Here is a 15586-nt window from a genome sequence, read left to right on the forward strand (position 1 = left end):
CCTCCTACTGAGTACAATGGGATGTGTGACCTCCACTTGTCGGCTTTTTGGCAAAGAATCCATGCCAAATTCTGCCTGCGAAAGCCGACATCCAAGTGGGGCGCAAGGGTTAAAGGGGTTATCCCATGACCGATGTAAAAAAAATAAAACATCAGACATCATATAGGACATGACAATCTCTTTCTGCCAAAGCCAGAACCAGCCCTGGACCTCACATGGATCCAGAGATCTCCACATTCATTGCTCTGCTAGATTTATATCAATCTGACCGCTCAAGGGGAGTGTCTTTTCTGATGCAGCTAAGGGGGTGTGTCCATGCTCTGCCTATCACAGCTCAGGAGGCGTGTCTCAGCTCTCCCTATCACAGCTCAGGAGGCAGTTGTAGGATGAAACTGAGCATGTGCGGCCATCTCAGTGAGCAGGTCAAAGAAATGAGAAAAAAAAAAACTAACAGCAGGTGGCGCTATACAGATAAATTTTATTGAATAACTCAGTGTCTATGCAAAATTTTTAATTGCATGCAATTACAAAAGTATTCAGACCCAGGCACTGGTTTGAAAACTGTAGAATATTTTGCAACAGGACGAAAACTTTAATAAATCTGTCCTAAAAGACAAGTTGAAAGCAGGGGCTGTGCATTTCCTTGAAGCCTGGGTGACTGAATGCTAGCTTCGTAGCTGGTGGTCACTCACTGTAGCTACTTCCTTCATTCAAGATGTCACACAATCCACCCCCCTTTTATTAAAAATTGTTTATAATGGGAATTCTATCCAAATCTGCAGCTACGGAAACCAATTTAGTGTAGAATTATATATATATTTTTTTTTTGTTTTTCTTTTACATCCTTTGTAAAGTCCGCTCTGGATAACGGAGGATGGGGTTGACTGTTCAGCTCTCAATGGAGAAAAACAGCTTTCCTCCCACATCCCAACTGTCCTCGCTGAGGTCTTAGGCATCAGCGCTCCAAAAAAATAAAATAAACCACAAATTGGCCAGAATCCAGCAGAATTATTGTCTTTTGCCGCCGTGTGTTTTTTTGCTCACTATGACTATTTACTCCACTGAGTTATCCTCTTAAAGGGTGCGGACGGTCAGCCAGCGCAGGAACATACAAGGCTGACCGTCTGCCCCATGGTAAGACAACCCATAGGGCTAATCCAGGTACCTGCCACCATTTTATGTTTTTTTTTGTTTTGTTTTTCCTGGATTTTTCTACAAAAACAAATTCAATAAAAAGTGATCAAAAAGTCATACACACCCCGGAATGCTATCAATGAAAAGTTCAGATCACCCCGCAAAAAATGAGCCCCCATACAGCTCCGTACACATAATTACAAAAAAGTTATAGGGGTCAAAATATGGCGGCAAAAAAAAAATCCCCCCCACTTTTTAATCAAAACCCGAGAAAAACTAAACATATAAGGTATCGCCGGATTCGTACTGACCTGTAGAACAAAAGTAAACCATTTTATCGAACATCGTAAATAAAAAAAAGTAATACTGTGGAATTGCTTTTTTGGGGGATTTTGCCCCATTTTTAAAAAAATTGCCCGCTTCCCAATACCTCATATGCGCTGGAAAGTACAACTTGTCCCGCATGAAAACAAGCCCTCCTATGGATATGTGAACAGACAAAAAAGTTATGCCTCTGGGAAGGCAGGGAACGAAAAACGAAAACGCCAAAAACAAACAAAAAAAAAACTAAACTGGGCCTGAAAGGGTTAAATGCCCTTTTTATTTTTGGGATTGGTGGAGTTCCTAGTGGTCGGACCCCCCACTATACCACCAATATCTATGGAAGGCAACACCTTTCAAGCTTCAAGCAGTGATTTCTTGTTTACGTCCCATCCTTTCAAGCTCTTATTTTCTCCTGACCGGAAAACAGACTCATTGCGGTTGTTTCTGTGATGGGGAGGTTTTTATATATAAGAAGAGCGATGTGACCGCAACCTGTGCAGACACCAGACGGATCCGCTCCGAACGCAAGTGTGAAAGTAGCCTAACCTGTGCAGACACCAGACGGATCCGCTCCGAACGCAAGTGTGAAAGTAGCCTAACCTGTGCAGACACCAGACGGATCCGCTCCGAACGCGAGTGTGAAAGTAGCCTAACCTGTGCAGAAACCACATGAACAATATCTGGTCATGAACGTGCCAAGAAAGATTTGCTCCCCCTAGTGTCAGTACATGGTCATTGGCCACACAATTTAAGATTTACCGGTAAATACTTATAACCTAGACTCTGGATAGGTCATCAGTATCTGATCGGTGGGAGGGGGGGGTCTGACACCCGGGACCCCCGAAAATCAGCTGTTTGAGGCTAGTTTCACACTTGCGGCAGGACGGATCCGACATGCTGTTCACCATGTCGGATCCGTCCTGCGGCTATTTCGCCGTGCCCGCGGACCGCCGCTCCGTCCCCATTGACTATATAGGGGACGGGGGCGGAGCTCCGGCGCAGCACGGCGCTGCACGGAGAAAGGCCGCCGGACTAAAATTACTGCATGTCAGGCTTTTTAGTCCGGCGGCTTTCTCCGTGCACCGCCGTGCTGCGCCGGAGCTCCGCCCCCGTCCCCATTATAGTCAATGGGGACGGAGCGGCGGTCCGCGGGCACGGCGAAATAGCCGCAGGACGGATCCGACATGGTGAACAGCATGTCGGATCCGTCCTGCCGCAAGTGTGAAACTAGCCTGAGAGGATACTGGGGCTTTTGTGATCGCTGCGGCCTTCATGCTCACCAAGCACAGCGCCGTACGTTGTATAGTGGCTGTTCTTGGTATCGCAGCTCAGCCCCATTCTTTTCTATAGGGCTGAGCTGTGCTTAGGACGCGATGGGACTGATCAATGTGATGTCACATGGCCTAGGCCCACGGGACCGATCAATGTGATGTCACATGGCCTAGGCCCACGGGACCGATCAATGTGATGTCACATGGCCTAGGCCCACGGGACCGATCAATGTGATGTCACATGGCCTAGGCCCACGGACCGATCAATGTGATGTCACATGGCACCGATCAATGTGATGTCACATGGCCTAGGCCCACGGGACCGATCAATGTGATGTCACATGGCCTAGGCCCACGGGACCGATCAATGTGATGTCACATGGCCTAGGCCCACGGGACCGATCAATGTGATGTCACATGGCCTAGGCCCACGGGACCGATAAATGTGATGTCACATGGCCTAGGCCCACGGGACCGATAAATGTGATGTCACATGGCCTAGGCCCACGGGACCAATAAATGTGATGTCACATGGCCTAGGCCCACGGGACCACGGGTCGTGAAAAACCACTGACCCAACACGGATGGAATTTGTCTTCTGTCTGACCTTTGGTAGGAAAGGCTCTGGAAATTCATTTTCAGGTGAGCAAAGTCCATGGAATACGGATGACACACGGACCAAACATGGATTCTTCATGGATGGATTTTCCATGGACGTCAAACGGACATGGAAATGTGAACAAGGCTCCCAAAGTCCTGGGAAACATGATCCTTGTGTTGACCACGGCGTCCTCGGCTGAATCATAGGAATTTATGACAGTTCGGATCAGGGGAACGGCGGTCGATACAAGGACCATATTTCCCAGACCGATCACGGCCGCAGACTTTCCAGTATGCGCACCAGCCATATATAGGAGGATCACCGAGTATGAGGCCGTATATAGGTGGATCACTGAATATGAGGCTGTATATAGGAGGATCACCGAGTATGAGGCTGTATATAGGAGGATCACTGAGTATGAAGCTGTATATAGGAGGATCACCGAATATGAGGCCGTATATAGGAGGATCACCGAATATGAGGCCGTATATAGGAGGATCACCGAATATGAGGCCGTATATAGGGGGATCACCGAGTATGAGGCCGTATATAGGTGGATCACCGAGTATGAGGCTGTATATAGGATCACTGAGTATGAGGCTGTATATAGGTGGATTACTGGGTGTGAGGCCGTATATAGGAGGATCACCGAGTATGAGGCCGTATATAGGTGGATCACTGAGTATGAGGCTGTATATAGGAGGATTACTGAGTATGAGGCCGTATATAGGAGGATCACCGAGTATGAGGCCGTATATAGGAGGATCACCGAGTATGAGGCTGTATATAGGAGGATCACTGAGTATGAAGCTGTATATAGGAGGATCACCGAATATGAGGCCGTATATAGGAGGATCACCGAATATGAGGCCGTATATAGGGGGATCACCGAGTATGAGGCCGTATATAGGTGGATCACCGAGTATGAGGCTGTATATAGGTGGATCACTGGGTGTGAGGCTGTATATAGGAGGATCACTGAGTATGAGGCTGTATATAGGATCACTGAGTATGAGGCTGTATATAGGGGGATTACTGGGTGTGAGGCTGTATATAGGGGGATTACTGGGTGTGAGGCCGTATATAGGAGGATCACAGAGTATGAGGCCGTATATAGGAGGATCACAGAGTATGAGGCCGTATATAGGAGGATCACAGAGTATGAGGCCGTATTTAGGAGGATCACAGAGTATGAGGCCGTATATAGGAGGATCACTGAGTATGAGGCCGTATATAGGAGGATCACCGAGTATGAGGCCGTATATATAGGGGGATCACCGAGTATGAGGCCGTATATAGGGGGATCACCGAGTATGAGGCCGTATATAGGAGGATCACCGAGTATGAGGCTGTATATAGGAGGATCACCGAGTATGAGGCCGTATATAGGGGGATCACCGAGTATGAGGCCGTATATAGGGGGATCACCGAGTATGAGGCCGTATATAGGGGGATCACCGAGTATGAGGCCGTATATAGGGGGATCACCGAGTATGAGGCCGTATATAGGGGGATCACCGAGTATGAGGCCGTATATAGGGGGATCACCGAGTATGAGGCCGTATATAGGAGGATCACAGAGTATGAGGCCGTATTTAGGAGGATCACCAAGTATGAGGCTGTATATAGGTAGATCACTGAGTATGAGGCTGTATATAGGAGGATCACTGAGTATGAGGCTGTATATTGGAGGATCACTGAGTATGAGGCTGTATATAGGAGGATCACTGAGTATGAGGCTGTATATAGGAGGATCATTGGGTATGAGGTCGTATATAGGTGGATCACTGAGTATGAGGCTGTATATAGGTGGATCACTGAGTATGAGGCTGTATATAGGAGGATCGCTGAGTATGAGGCTGTATATTGGAGGATCACTGAGTATGAGGCTGTATATAGGGGGATCACCGAGTATGAGGCTGTATATAGGGGGATCACCGAGTATGAGGCTGTATATAGGAGGATCACTGAGTATGAGGCTGTATATAGGAGGATCATTGGGTATGAGGCTGTATATAGGGGGATCACCGAGTATGAGGCTGTATATAGGAGGATCACTGAGTATGAGGCTGTATATAGGAGGATCATTGGGTATGAGGCCGTATATAGGAGGATCACTGAGTATGAGGCTGTATATAGGTGGATCACTGAGTATGAGGCTGTATATAGGTGGATCACTGAGTATGAGGCTGTATATAGGGGGATCACCGAGTATGAGGCTGTATATAGGAGGATCACCGAGTATGAGGCTGTATATAGGAGGATCACCGAGTATGAGGCTGTATATAGGAGGATCACTGACTATGAGGCTGTATATAGGAGGATCACCGAGTATGAGGCTGTATATAGGGGGATCACCGAGTATGAGGCTGTATATAGGAGGATCACTGAGTATGAGGCTGTATATAGGTGGATCACTGAGTATGAGGCTGTATATAGGGGGATCACCGAGTATGAGGCTGTATATAGGAGGATCACTGAGTATGAGGCTGGGGATTGTGAATCAGGGATCATGATGCTTGAGAGGCCGTCAATAAATATCAGGTAAAGTACATGGAGCAGAGTTGCTCAGTGGATGTGATCAGGATAGGCAGATCAAAGAGGATGGTGGGACTGGGTGGGTTGGTGAAAATGAAGATGGTGGATCAGTGACAATGGTAGGTAGATGACACTGGGTGGGTCAGTGAGGATGGTGGGTAGGTGGGTCTGGGTGGGTCAGTGAGGATGGTGGGCCTGGGCGGGTCAGTGAGGATGGTGGGTAGGTGGGCCTGGGTGGGTCAGTAAGGATGGTTGGTACGCCTGGGTGGGTCAGTGAGATGGTGGGTAGGTGGGCCTGGGTGGGTCAGTGAGGATGGTGGGTAGGTGGGCCTGGGTGGGTCAGTGAGGATGGTTGGTAGGTGGGTTAGTGAGGATGGTGGGTAGGTGGGCCTGGGTGGGTCAGTGAGGATGTTGGGTAGGTGGGCCTGGGTGGGTCAGTGAGGATGGTTGGTGGTAGGTGGGTTAGTGAGGATGGTGGGTAGGTGGCCCTGGGTGGGTCAGTGAGGATGTGGCCCTGGGTGGGTCAGTGACACCATCTTTTTTCAGGCAGACAAAAGCGCTCTGTAATGCTGCGGTGCCGCCTTGTCTCCAGCCTCCGCGCTGCTTCCTGGGAATCGTAGTTCTCGTAATTCCCAAACACAGAGCACAGATGGCGGATTGGACTTCATTTCCCAGGAGCCCCCGCGCTCGGTGGCGGCTCCTCCTCCTCTCTGTTGTGCGGCGGAGAGCAGCCTCTCCCTGTCACTCGCTTCCCGGCTGTCGTGCGGAGAGGAGCTGTAGACATGACGGACACGGGCGGCGGAGATGACGGCTCCGGTAACCTGGAGGTGTCGGCCGCGGTGCAGAATGTAGCAGACACCTCGGTGCTGCAGAAGCACATCCGAAAGCTGGTGCCGCTGCTGCTGGAAGATGGCGGCGACGCCCCGGCCTCCCTGGAGGCTGCGCTGGAGGAGAAGAGTGCCCTGGAGCAGATGAGGAAATTCCTGTCGGATCCGCAGATCCACACAGTCCTGGTGGAGAGGACGACACTGAAAGGTGAGGCGGCTGTCACCAGAGCCCCGGCCTGCTGGAGGATGGCGCCCCTGCTGGCTGGCTGCCGCACTGCACTGTTGAGCCCCTGCCGCAGATTCTGCTGGGCGCCGTTCACACCACCCTTTTATTCTAGGTGACAGGTGATGTTTGTGTCTTGATGAACCCTTTTTTGTGGTGCCTGGCCACCCTCAGTGCAACTTTTTGTATAGAAACGACATATTGGCGTGGTATTAAAAAAGCAGGAAGTGCTCCACCCCATACTTGTGGTGCGCTACTAATGGCAATGCCCAGCAAAAATGCCTACAGTGGGGGATGTAGCGGACCACAAGTACCACAATGGACATCCTACACAGGATAGCAAATGTGTGGATGTGATAAACAGTAAGAATAATATACTAATAACAGACCAGTGCACTCTGCGGTCTTCTAACCCTCGTACTGGTGTAAAATTAAGAGATTAGCCAACATATTCTGCTTGGAGGACATGTCTGAGCCCGAGCACCGCGCCAAGGTTTCTCAAGTAGCTCGTGACCTAACGCTAAACCTACCTGGGCCAATGGGCAATACCAGGAGCCAGTGGGCGAATTACAGGAGAGCAAGGTCTGACTCACAGCAATCTCCCAGTAACCTCCAGCCTGCGGCACGGCGCCCCCGCAAGCACACGACCGTGTTGCGATCCGCAAAACACGGATGGCGTCCGTGTGCGTTCCGCAATTTTACGAAACGGCACGGACAGCCTTTACATATAACTGCCTACTCTTGTCCGCAAAGCGCGGAGAAGAATAGGACATGTTATATTTTTTATTTATTTTTTGCGGGGCCACGGAACGGAGCCACGGATGCGGACAGCACACGGAGTGCAGTCCGCATCTTTTGCGGCCCCATTGAAGTGAATGGGTCCGCATCCGAGCTGCCAAATCGGCGGCTTGTATGCGGACCAAAACAACGGCCGTGTGCATGAGGCCTAATACAGCACCAGTGAACTGTGCGAGATTAGACAAACCTCATTCGTATTTGCTTTTTCATTCCGTGCGGAAATTGAGCTGTTGTGCGGCTTTTGAAATCTACAGCGTGCCCACGGTGCGGGTTCTATCTTTATGTTTGCAGATCTCGCCATTTTCAATTCAAGGGTGAGATCTGCAGCAAAACCATATTAAATTTGCGCCAAAAACTACAAGTAACATGTGGTTTTTGGTGCGGAAACGCAACAGAAATTTGCGCGGAGTTTCTTCAAGGCAGCATATCCTATTTTTGACCATTTTCACAGTCAAATGGATCCCACTGAAATCAATGGGCCCCTTTATCACAGTTTTGTTTAGACAGGAGCCGGAGTGCGTTTGTCTAATGGCCATGAAAAACGGGTACACTGAGAGAAAAAAGGGCCGTTCAGGGGTTAAAAAAAAAACAAAAACATCCCTCATCCACTTGAATGTGTGGGGACACTCGCTCCTCACCGGAGGCTCCAGCGTCATGACGTCCCATCATGTGATGCCAGGTTCTGCTGCCCCCTGTGACGAGCGGGTCCTCACATCACATGTGCAAGTGGATGAGGGATTATTATTTTTATTTATTTTTTTATGGCATTATTATGGTCACTATGGGGACATGTATACGGGGGGCATTATCGATACTGAGAGCAGTAAGGGGGCCATTAAATGTCCAGGCCGCACTACAGAGGGGCCTTATATAGGCCATATTCAAACGACTGTAGTACTGCCGTACCTGTGTTGCAGACAGCAAACCATGGGTTTGTAAAAAAAAAACGGGCACTGACCGTGTGCCCTCCGCATCTCGGTGTGGACCCATTGCCCTCTATTGGTCCGTGACCTGCAAAGGATAGGACATGGACCTGGAAACACACGGAAGCCCTTCGGTGGGCTTCTGTGTCCATGATTTCGCCCACAGTGTCCTATCTTTTGCCGTGTCTTGCGGTTCACGGCCGTGTGAATGGGGCCATATACTGAGGGCACTGTAGGGGTGCGGGATTTAAAAAAGAAAACCATGAAATGTATCCATTTTTCACAGGTGTTAAAAGCTAATGCAAAATGGCCAGTATGAACGGAAAATCGGACAGTGTATCCGTTTTTACTGTCCGTCCTGTGAATGTAGCCTTAGAGTCCTGCCGCCTCTGCTGCTGGGATCACAGGGTGGAGTCACTTGGCGTCAGTCTGAGGAGGACGTGGTGGAGTCATGGGATCATCACGTCTATTAAAAGAGAACCCGGGCGTTGTACGTACTGTATCTGGGTGCTGTCGGGTTTATATGTGGAAATGATTGATTTATCGCCGTCCTTCTAATGCACGTTTATAAGAGAAGCGTAGCGGGAATTATTTCCGTACAGCCGTGACGCTGCCGGTTATATGCCATTCCTGGGTGTCTGCTATTGTACAGGATAAAAGCAACTTTCCTTCTGGGACTGGATGTGGGCGGGGCTGCGGTGTGATTGACGGCTCAGCACGCTGGTGCTGCAGTACAGTCCTCGGAGATCATGATTTTTAGATCAAAAACCTCACTGGTGCCCGTTCCCCGCGCTCCCTGCTGCTGCTGAGTGCACGCAAGCATCACAATGACGCTGACTCACTGTTCTTCTCTCCACAGAGGACGTCGGGGACGAGGGAGAAGAGGAGAGAGAGTTAATCTCGTACAGGGTTAACATCGACATCCACTATGGACTGAAATCCAACAGGTAACCCGGTGGAGCAGATGGCGGGGGAGAGATTATCGGAGGGCGTCGCGGCTGCAGAGAGGCGGTCGGGGGGATTGTTGCGCATGTTTCATGTGGTATTTTCTTTCCCTCCAGTCTGGCATTTATTAAGAGGACCCCCGTCATCGACGCTGACAAACCCATCTCCTCTCAGCTGCGAGTGCTCACACTCAGCGAGGATTCCCCCTACGAGACGCTGCACTCCTTCATCAGCAACGCGGTCGCCCCATTCTTTAAATCGTACATCCGTGAGTCGGGCAAAGCGGACAGGTGAGAGGCGCTTCAGATCAGACATGAGCTCTGATTTATTTTATTAACCAGTCACTTTCTATAGTCTCTTCTGTTACACAGCTCCAAACCCCCTGCTTATACATCCACCTATTGATCACCATATTAATATACATATATATAGTTCACTGTGTACATACATTACTGATCCTGTATTATACTCCAGAGCTGCACTCACTATTCTGCTGGTGCAGTCTCTGTGCACATACATTACTTATCCTGTACTGATCCTGAGTTACATCCTGTATTATACTCCAGAGCTGCACTCACTATTCTGCTGGTGCAATCACTGTATACATACATTACTTATCCTGTACTGATCCTGAGTTACATCCTGTATTATACTCCAGAGCTGCACTCACTATTCTGCTGGTGCAGTCACTGTGTACATACAGAGTGCAGCTCTGTTCAGGCTTGTGGTGGTGGGTCCCTATTAGGGTGTGTGACCCCACTCCCAACCGCTGAGCAGCACTGGTCACAAGCAGTCTTCTTATTTCCGTCCGCGCTAACGCCGTGTGTGATTTGTCTGCAGAGATGGCGACAAAATGGCTCCGTCTGTGGAGAAGAAGATTGCAGAGCTGGAGATGGGACTTCTGCATCTTCAGCAGAACATTGAAATCCCAGAGATCAGCCTGATGATCCACCCCAACATCACCAACGTGGCCAAGCAGTGCTACGAGAGGGGCGAGAAGCCGAAAGTCACTGACTTCGGAGACAAGGTGGAGGACCCAACTTTCCTCAACCAGCTGCAGTCCGGCGTCAACCGCTGGATTCGGGAAATACAAAAGGTATGTTCTTATTCTCCGGGTATACGCATGTATCTTAAAATCTTATATATTTCTGTCCCTTACCGTTGTAACATCCCTGCTTGCTGTATGTGAATGAGAACTTTTGTCTTGACATCCAGACTCCTGACCTGCTAACTTCTCGCAGGTTTTGTTACAATTGCCGCCAGTCTAAACAGTAGCACAAATCAGTCTTCTGCCCTGGTAGTTTGCTACAATGTGTCGGTCTGGAGTCCGGGCTGTTTAGCTCATAAGAGAATATATAACAGATGCTCAGATCTCAGCGAATTTCCAATATAGGAGCAGAATGAAAATGTGGCATTTCTGTCAAATGATGGACGTGAATGGTGCCCAATGGGACCCCTCGACTGCTGTATACGGTCCGCCATTTTTAACTAAGTCTGACTCGGGCTCTTAAAGAGGACCTTTCACTACAGCATAAACTAAAAACTAACTATATCAGTGGGCAGAGCGGCGCCCAGGGGTCCCCCTGCACTTACTAATATGCCTGGGCGCCGCTCCGTTCGCCCGGTATAGGCTCCGGTGTCTGCGCTCCCTCTGACTGATTTCTTGTAGGAGGCGTGTCCCTTGCTGCAGCGCTGGCCAATCGCAGCGCACAGCTCATAGCCAGCCTATACCGGGCGAACGGAGCGGCGCCCAGGCATATTAGTAAGTGCAGGGGGACCCCTGGGCGCCGCTCTGCCCACTGATATAGTTAGTTTTTAGTTTATGCTGTAGTGAAAGGTCCTCTTTAACAAAGCCTCCGACCCACATGTCAAAGTCAAGTTGTAGGTGTATTTGTTCACAAGTTTGCAAAATCTGCATAAAAAGTATTACTTTGTAAATGGTTATTCTGTACTGATCCTGAGTTACATCCTGTATTATACTCCAGAGCTGCACTCACTATTCTGCTGGTGCAGTCACTGTGCACATACATTACTTATCCTGTACTCTGATCCTGAGTTACATCCTGTATTATACTCCAGAGCTGCACTCACTATTCTGCTGATGCAGTCACTGTGTACATACATTACTTATCCTGTATTATACTCCAGAGGTGCACTTGCTATTTTGCAGGTGTCAGAGCAGACTAGTGAGTGCAGCTCTGGAGTATAATACAGGAGGAAACTCAGGATCAGTACAGGAGAAGTAATGTATGTACAGTGTCTGCAGTTTCATTTCAGCTTTGGACTGAATCTGACATTTTATTTTGCAGGTGACAAAACTGGATCGTGACCCGGCTTCTGGAACAGCTTTGCAAGAGATCAGTTTTTGGTTGAACCTGGAGAGGGCGCTATACCGTATTCAAGAGAAACGCGAGAGCCCTGAGGTTCTTCTCACACTGGACATCCTGAAGCACGGGAAGCGTTTCCACGCCACTGTGAGCTTTGACACCGACACAGGTAAAGTCTCTGAGAAGAACCCTTACCCCTTGGTATACTGTCAGGCAGTCACATGACGTTGGACTAGGTCAGGCATCAGCAACCTTTGGCACACCAGCTGCTGTGACACTACAACTCCCAGCTTGCAAACATGCTCAGTTGTTCTAACTCCCACAGAAGTAAATAAAGCATTCTGGGAGTTGTAGTTTCTGAACAGATGGAGTGCCGGAGGTTGCTGACCCCTGGACTAGATGATGATGTGACACAGTGCTGCAGGTAGTGCAGATGTGCATCAGAGAGAAGACAACCCCTTTAAATGGCCATTAACCTTTTCCATTCCTTCTCTCCTCCCAGGCCTGAAGCAAGCCCTGGAAACAGTGAATGACTACAACCCGCTGATGAAGGACTTTCCCTTGAATGACCTGTTGTCCGCCACCGAGCTGGACAAAATCAGGCAGGCTCTAGTCGCCATTTTCACCCACCTCCGGAAAATCAGGAACACAAAATACCCAATTCAGAGGGCACTGAGACTGGTCGAAGCCATTTCCAGGGATCTCAGTTCTCAGCTCCTGAAAGTCTTGGGCACGAGAAAACTCATGCATGTGGCCTATGAAGAGTTTGAGAAGGTACGAGCTTTAAACATCAGGTATCTGCCATGACGAGATCATTTCAAGTGGGGTTCTTCCTTGTGTGTCTAAGAGACCACTGCATTTTAGGTGCTTTCTTAAAGGTACCATGACCCTAATGTCTCCTCACTAGGCTTGAACAAATCGACTTTGGGTCTATGATATGAAGCTCGATTCGCTCAGGCCTGCTCCTCACCATTATCTGTTGTCCCTGGTATATTAAGAAGTTGCTATATTTGTGGACAACCCCTTGAAAATATTAAAACGCTTTTTTTTATTCTTTAGGTCATGGTTGCCTGTTTTGAAGTCTTCCAAACCTGGGACGACGAGTACGAGAAACTTCAAGTTCTTTTGAGAGACATCGTAAAACGGAAGCGAGAGGAGAACCTGAAAATGGTTTGGAGGATTAATCCGGCTCACCGGAAGCTGCAGGCGCGGCTGGACCAGATGAGGAAGTTCAGGCGCCAGCATGAACAGCTCCGAGCGGTCATCGTACGGGTGCTGAGACCTCAGGTATAAGCTTATCTCCTAGCTACAAAGGATGGCGCATGTACATGCTGCCATTTACGGTGCCACTGACATGCTGCTCCATGTTTAGAATGGGGAGGTGCCTGGCGGTGTCCCGTATATGGCGTCTGCTACTTTAGTGGTCCCATTACAATATGCACAATGCACTTTAGAAAATAAATAAAAGCGTGAACTAATACTTGTGGTCTGTGACCTTCTAGTATACAATGCAGGTGGTGACACTGGAGATGACAGGATGTGCCATAATGTCCGCTAGGTGCAGGTTCGACCTATGGGGTCCATCTTGAATAGAGTCCCCCCAACCATTTTGCAGCTGCTATGAATGGAGGTAGTTAAGCATGCACAGCCCTCTCTATTTGCTTCTATGGGAGTTCCAAAAATAAGCAAGCGCCTGCTATTTTCAAAGAATTAAACCAACTGTGCAGTCCATGGTGGCCATTCAGAAATATATCTAATATATGGACGACTCGATCTAGCAGCTCTCCACTCCGCCTCATTGAGGATCTATGGACAACACCTTTAAACCAGTTGGGTCAAGCTTGGACCATGCATATGAAAACTGTCATTTCTTTTGTTCTATAGGTCACAGCTGTCGCTCAACAGAACCAGGGGGAAGTCCCAGAGCCTCAGGACATGAAGGTGGCAGAAGTCCTGTTTGATGCGGCAGATGCCAACGCCATCGAGGAAGTAAATCTCGCTTATGAAAACGTCAAGGAAGTTGATGGTTTAGATGTCTCAAAAGAAGGCACGGAAGCGTGGGAAGCCGCTCTGAAGAGATACGATGAAAGAATCGACAGAGTAGAGACCAGGATCACTGCCCGCCTGCGAGATCAGCTTGGCACAGCGAAGAATGCCAATGAAATGTTCAGGATCTTCTCACGATTCAACGCTCTGTTTGTTAGACCCCACATCAGAGGAGCCATCCGGGAGTATCAGACTCAGCTCATACAGCGGGTAAAAGATGACATTGAGTCTCTTCATGACAAGTTCAAAGTGCAGTACCCCCAAAGTCAGGCCTGCAAGATGAGTCACGTCCGAGACCTCCCTCCGGTGTCTGGCTCCATAATCTGGGCCAAACAGATTGACCGGCAGCTGACGGCTTACATGAAGCGGGTGGAAGATGTCCTTGGCAAAGGGTGGGAGAACCATGTTGAAGGACAAAAGCTGAAGCAAGATGGCGACAGTTTCCGTATGAAGCTCAATACCCAAGAAATCTTTGACGACTGGGCAAGGAAAGTTCAACAACGCAACCTAGGAGTGGCAGGACGTATCTTTGCCATCGAAAGCACCCGTGCCAGGGGCAGGAGTGGGAACGTGCTCAAGCTCAAAGTCAACTTCCTGCCGGAAATCATAACTTTGTCCAAGGAAGTCCGCAATCTGAAGTGGCTCGGTTTCCGCGTCCCATTGGCCATTGTCAACAAGGCCCACCAGGCCAACCAGCTGTATCCCTTCGCCATCTCGCTCATTGAAAGCGTCCGCACTTACGAGCGTACATGTGAAAAAGTGGAAGAACGCAACACCATAATCTTGCTGGTTGCAGGACTTAAGAAAGAAGTCCAGGCTCTGATCGCCGAGGGCATCGCTCTGGTATGGGAGTCCTACAAGCTCGACCCATATGTCCAGCGGTTGGCAGAGACCGTCTTCAACTTCCAAGAAAAGGTATACACTAGGTCCATGCTTGTGATCCATCCCCAGTAGAGTTGTACGTAGCATTTTAGTGACCAACCTTCTCTTCCAGGTTGACGACCTGCTCATTATCGAAGAGAAAATCGACTTGGAAGTTCGATCTCTAGAAACCTGCCTGTATGACCACAAAACCTTCTCGGAGATCCTGAACAGAGTCCAAAAGGCTGTGGATGACTTGAACCTTCACTCTTATTCCAACCTTCCCATCTGGGTCAACAAACTTGATATGGAGGTAATTGTCATGTAGATGTGAACTCTGCCACTAGAGGGTGACACCAAGTGTTCACTGCTCCCTTGTGGAGTCAATGTAAGACTCTCCGAAACCAACTGGATCCTTGTGAGTGAACCAGTACCATGCAAGGCCTAAAGCCCATTTAACCCGTATTCTACTCTGTACTGATGAGGGAGCAAAAGCTCTGAATCGGTGCGGTCTACATATGGGTGTTTCTGCTTTGGCTGACATACCTTAGTCATGTTTCAAGACTCCTTAATGGGTCAGACATTGACTTTACAGGTTACCTATCTAGAAACTGTTTCCTTATGGAAGAGAGCTGATTTGCTGACTATTCCCTAGGAAATATTGCCTATAAGACTCTGCATGGTTGCTGGGTCTCCTCAAGAAGTTTTGTCCAGGATTAGAAAATCATGTCTGGTTCTTTCAAGAACAGCGCTTCAACTGTCCACAGA

General features: G+C 49.0%; 1 protein-coding gene across 2 annotated transcripts in view; it reads left to right on the forward strand.

Moving 5' to 3' along the window:
• The first annotated feature begins 6585 nt into the window (after positions 1 to 6585).
• Positions 6586 to 15586, forward strand: part of DYNC1H1 (dynein cytoplasmic 1 heavy chain 1) — a 50700-nt gene continuing 41699 nt past the window's right edge. For both annotated transcript variants that reach the window (XM_044271692.1, XM_044271693.1), the window contains exons 1-9: positions 6586 to 6903; positions 9499 to 9586; positions 9701 to 9874; positions 10425 to 10680; positions 11894 to 12080; positions 12414 to 12685; positions 12971 to 13198; positions 13796 to 14872; positions 14952 to 15131. In XM_044271692.1, coding sequence (XP_044127627.1) covers positions 6651 to 6903; positions 9499 to 9586; positions 9701 to 9874; positions 10425 to 10680; positions 11894 to 12080; positions 12414 to 12685; positions 12971 to 13198; positions 13796 to 14872; positions 14952 to 15131 — 2715 coding nt within the window. In that variant the 5' untranslated portion in view covers positions 6586 to 6650. The remainder of the gene's footprint in view (positions 6904 to 9498; positions 9587 to 9700; positions 9875 to 10424; positions 10681 to 11893; positions 12081 to 12413; positions 12686 to 12970; positions 13199 to 13795; positions 14873 to 14951; positions 15132 to 15586) is intronic.

This window comes from Bufo gargarizans, chromosome 11, assembly GCF_014858855.1.
Source record: "Bufo gargarizans isolate SCDJY-AF-19 chromosome 11, ASM1485885v1, whole genome shotgun sequence".
In the NCBI taxonomy this organism is placed as follows: domain Eukaryota; kingdom Metazoa; phylum Chordata; class Amphibia; order Anura; family Bufonidae; genus Bufo; species Bufo gargarizans.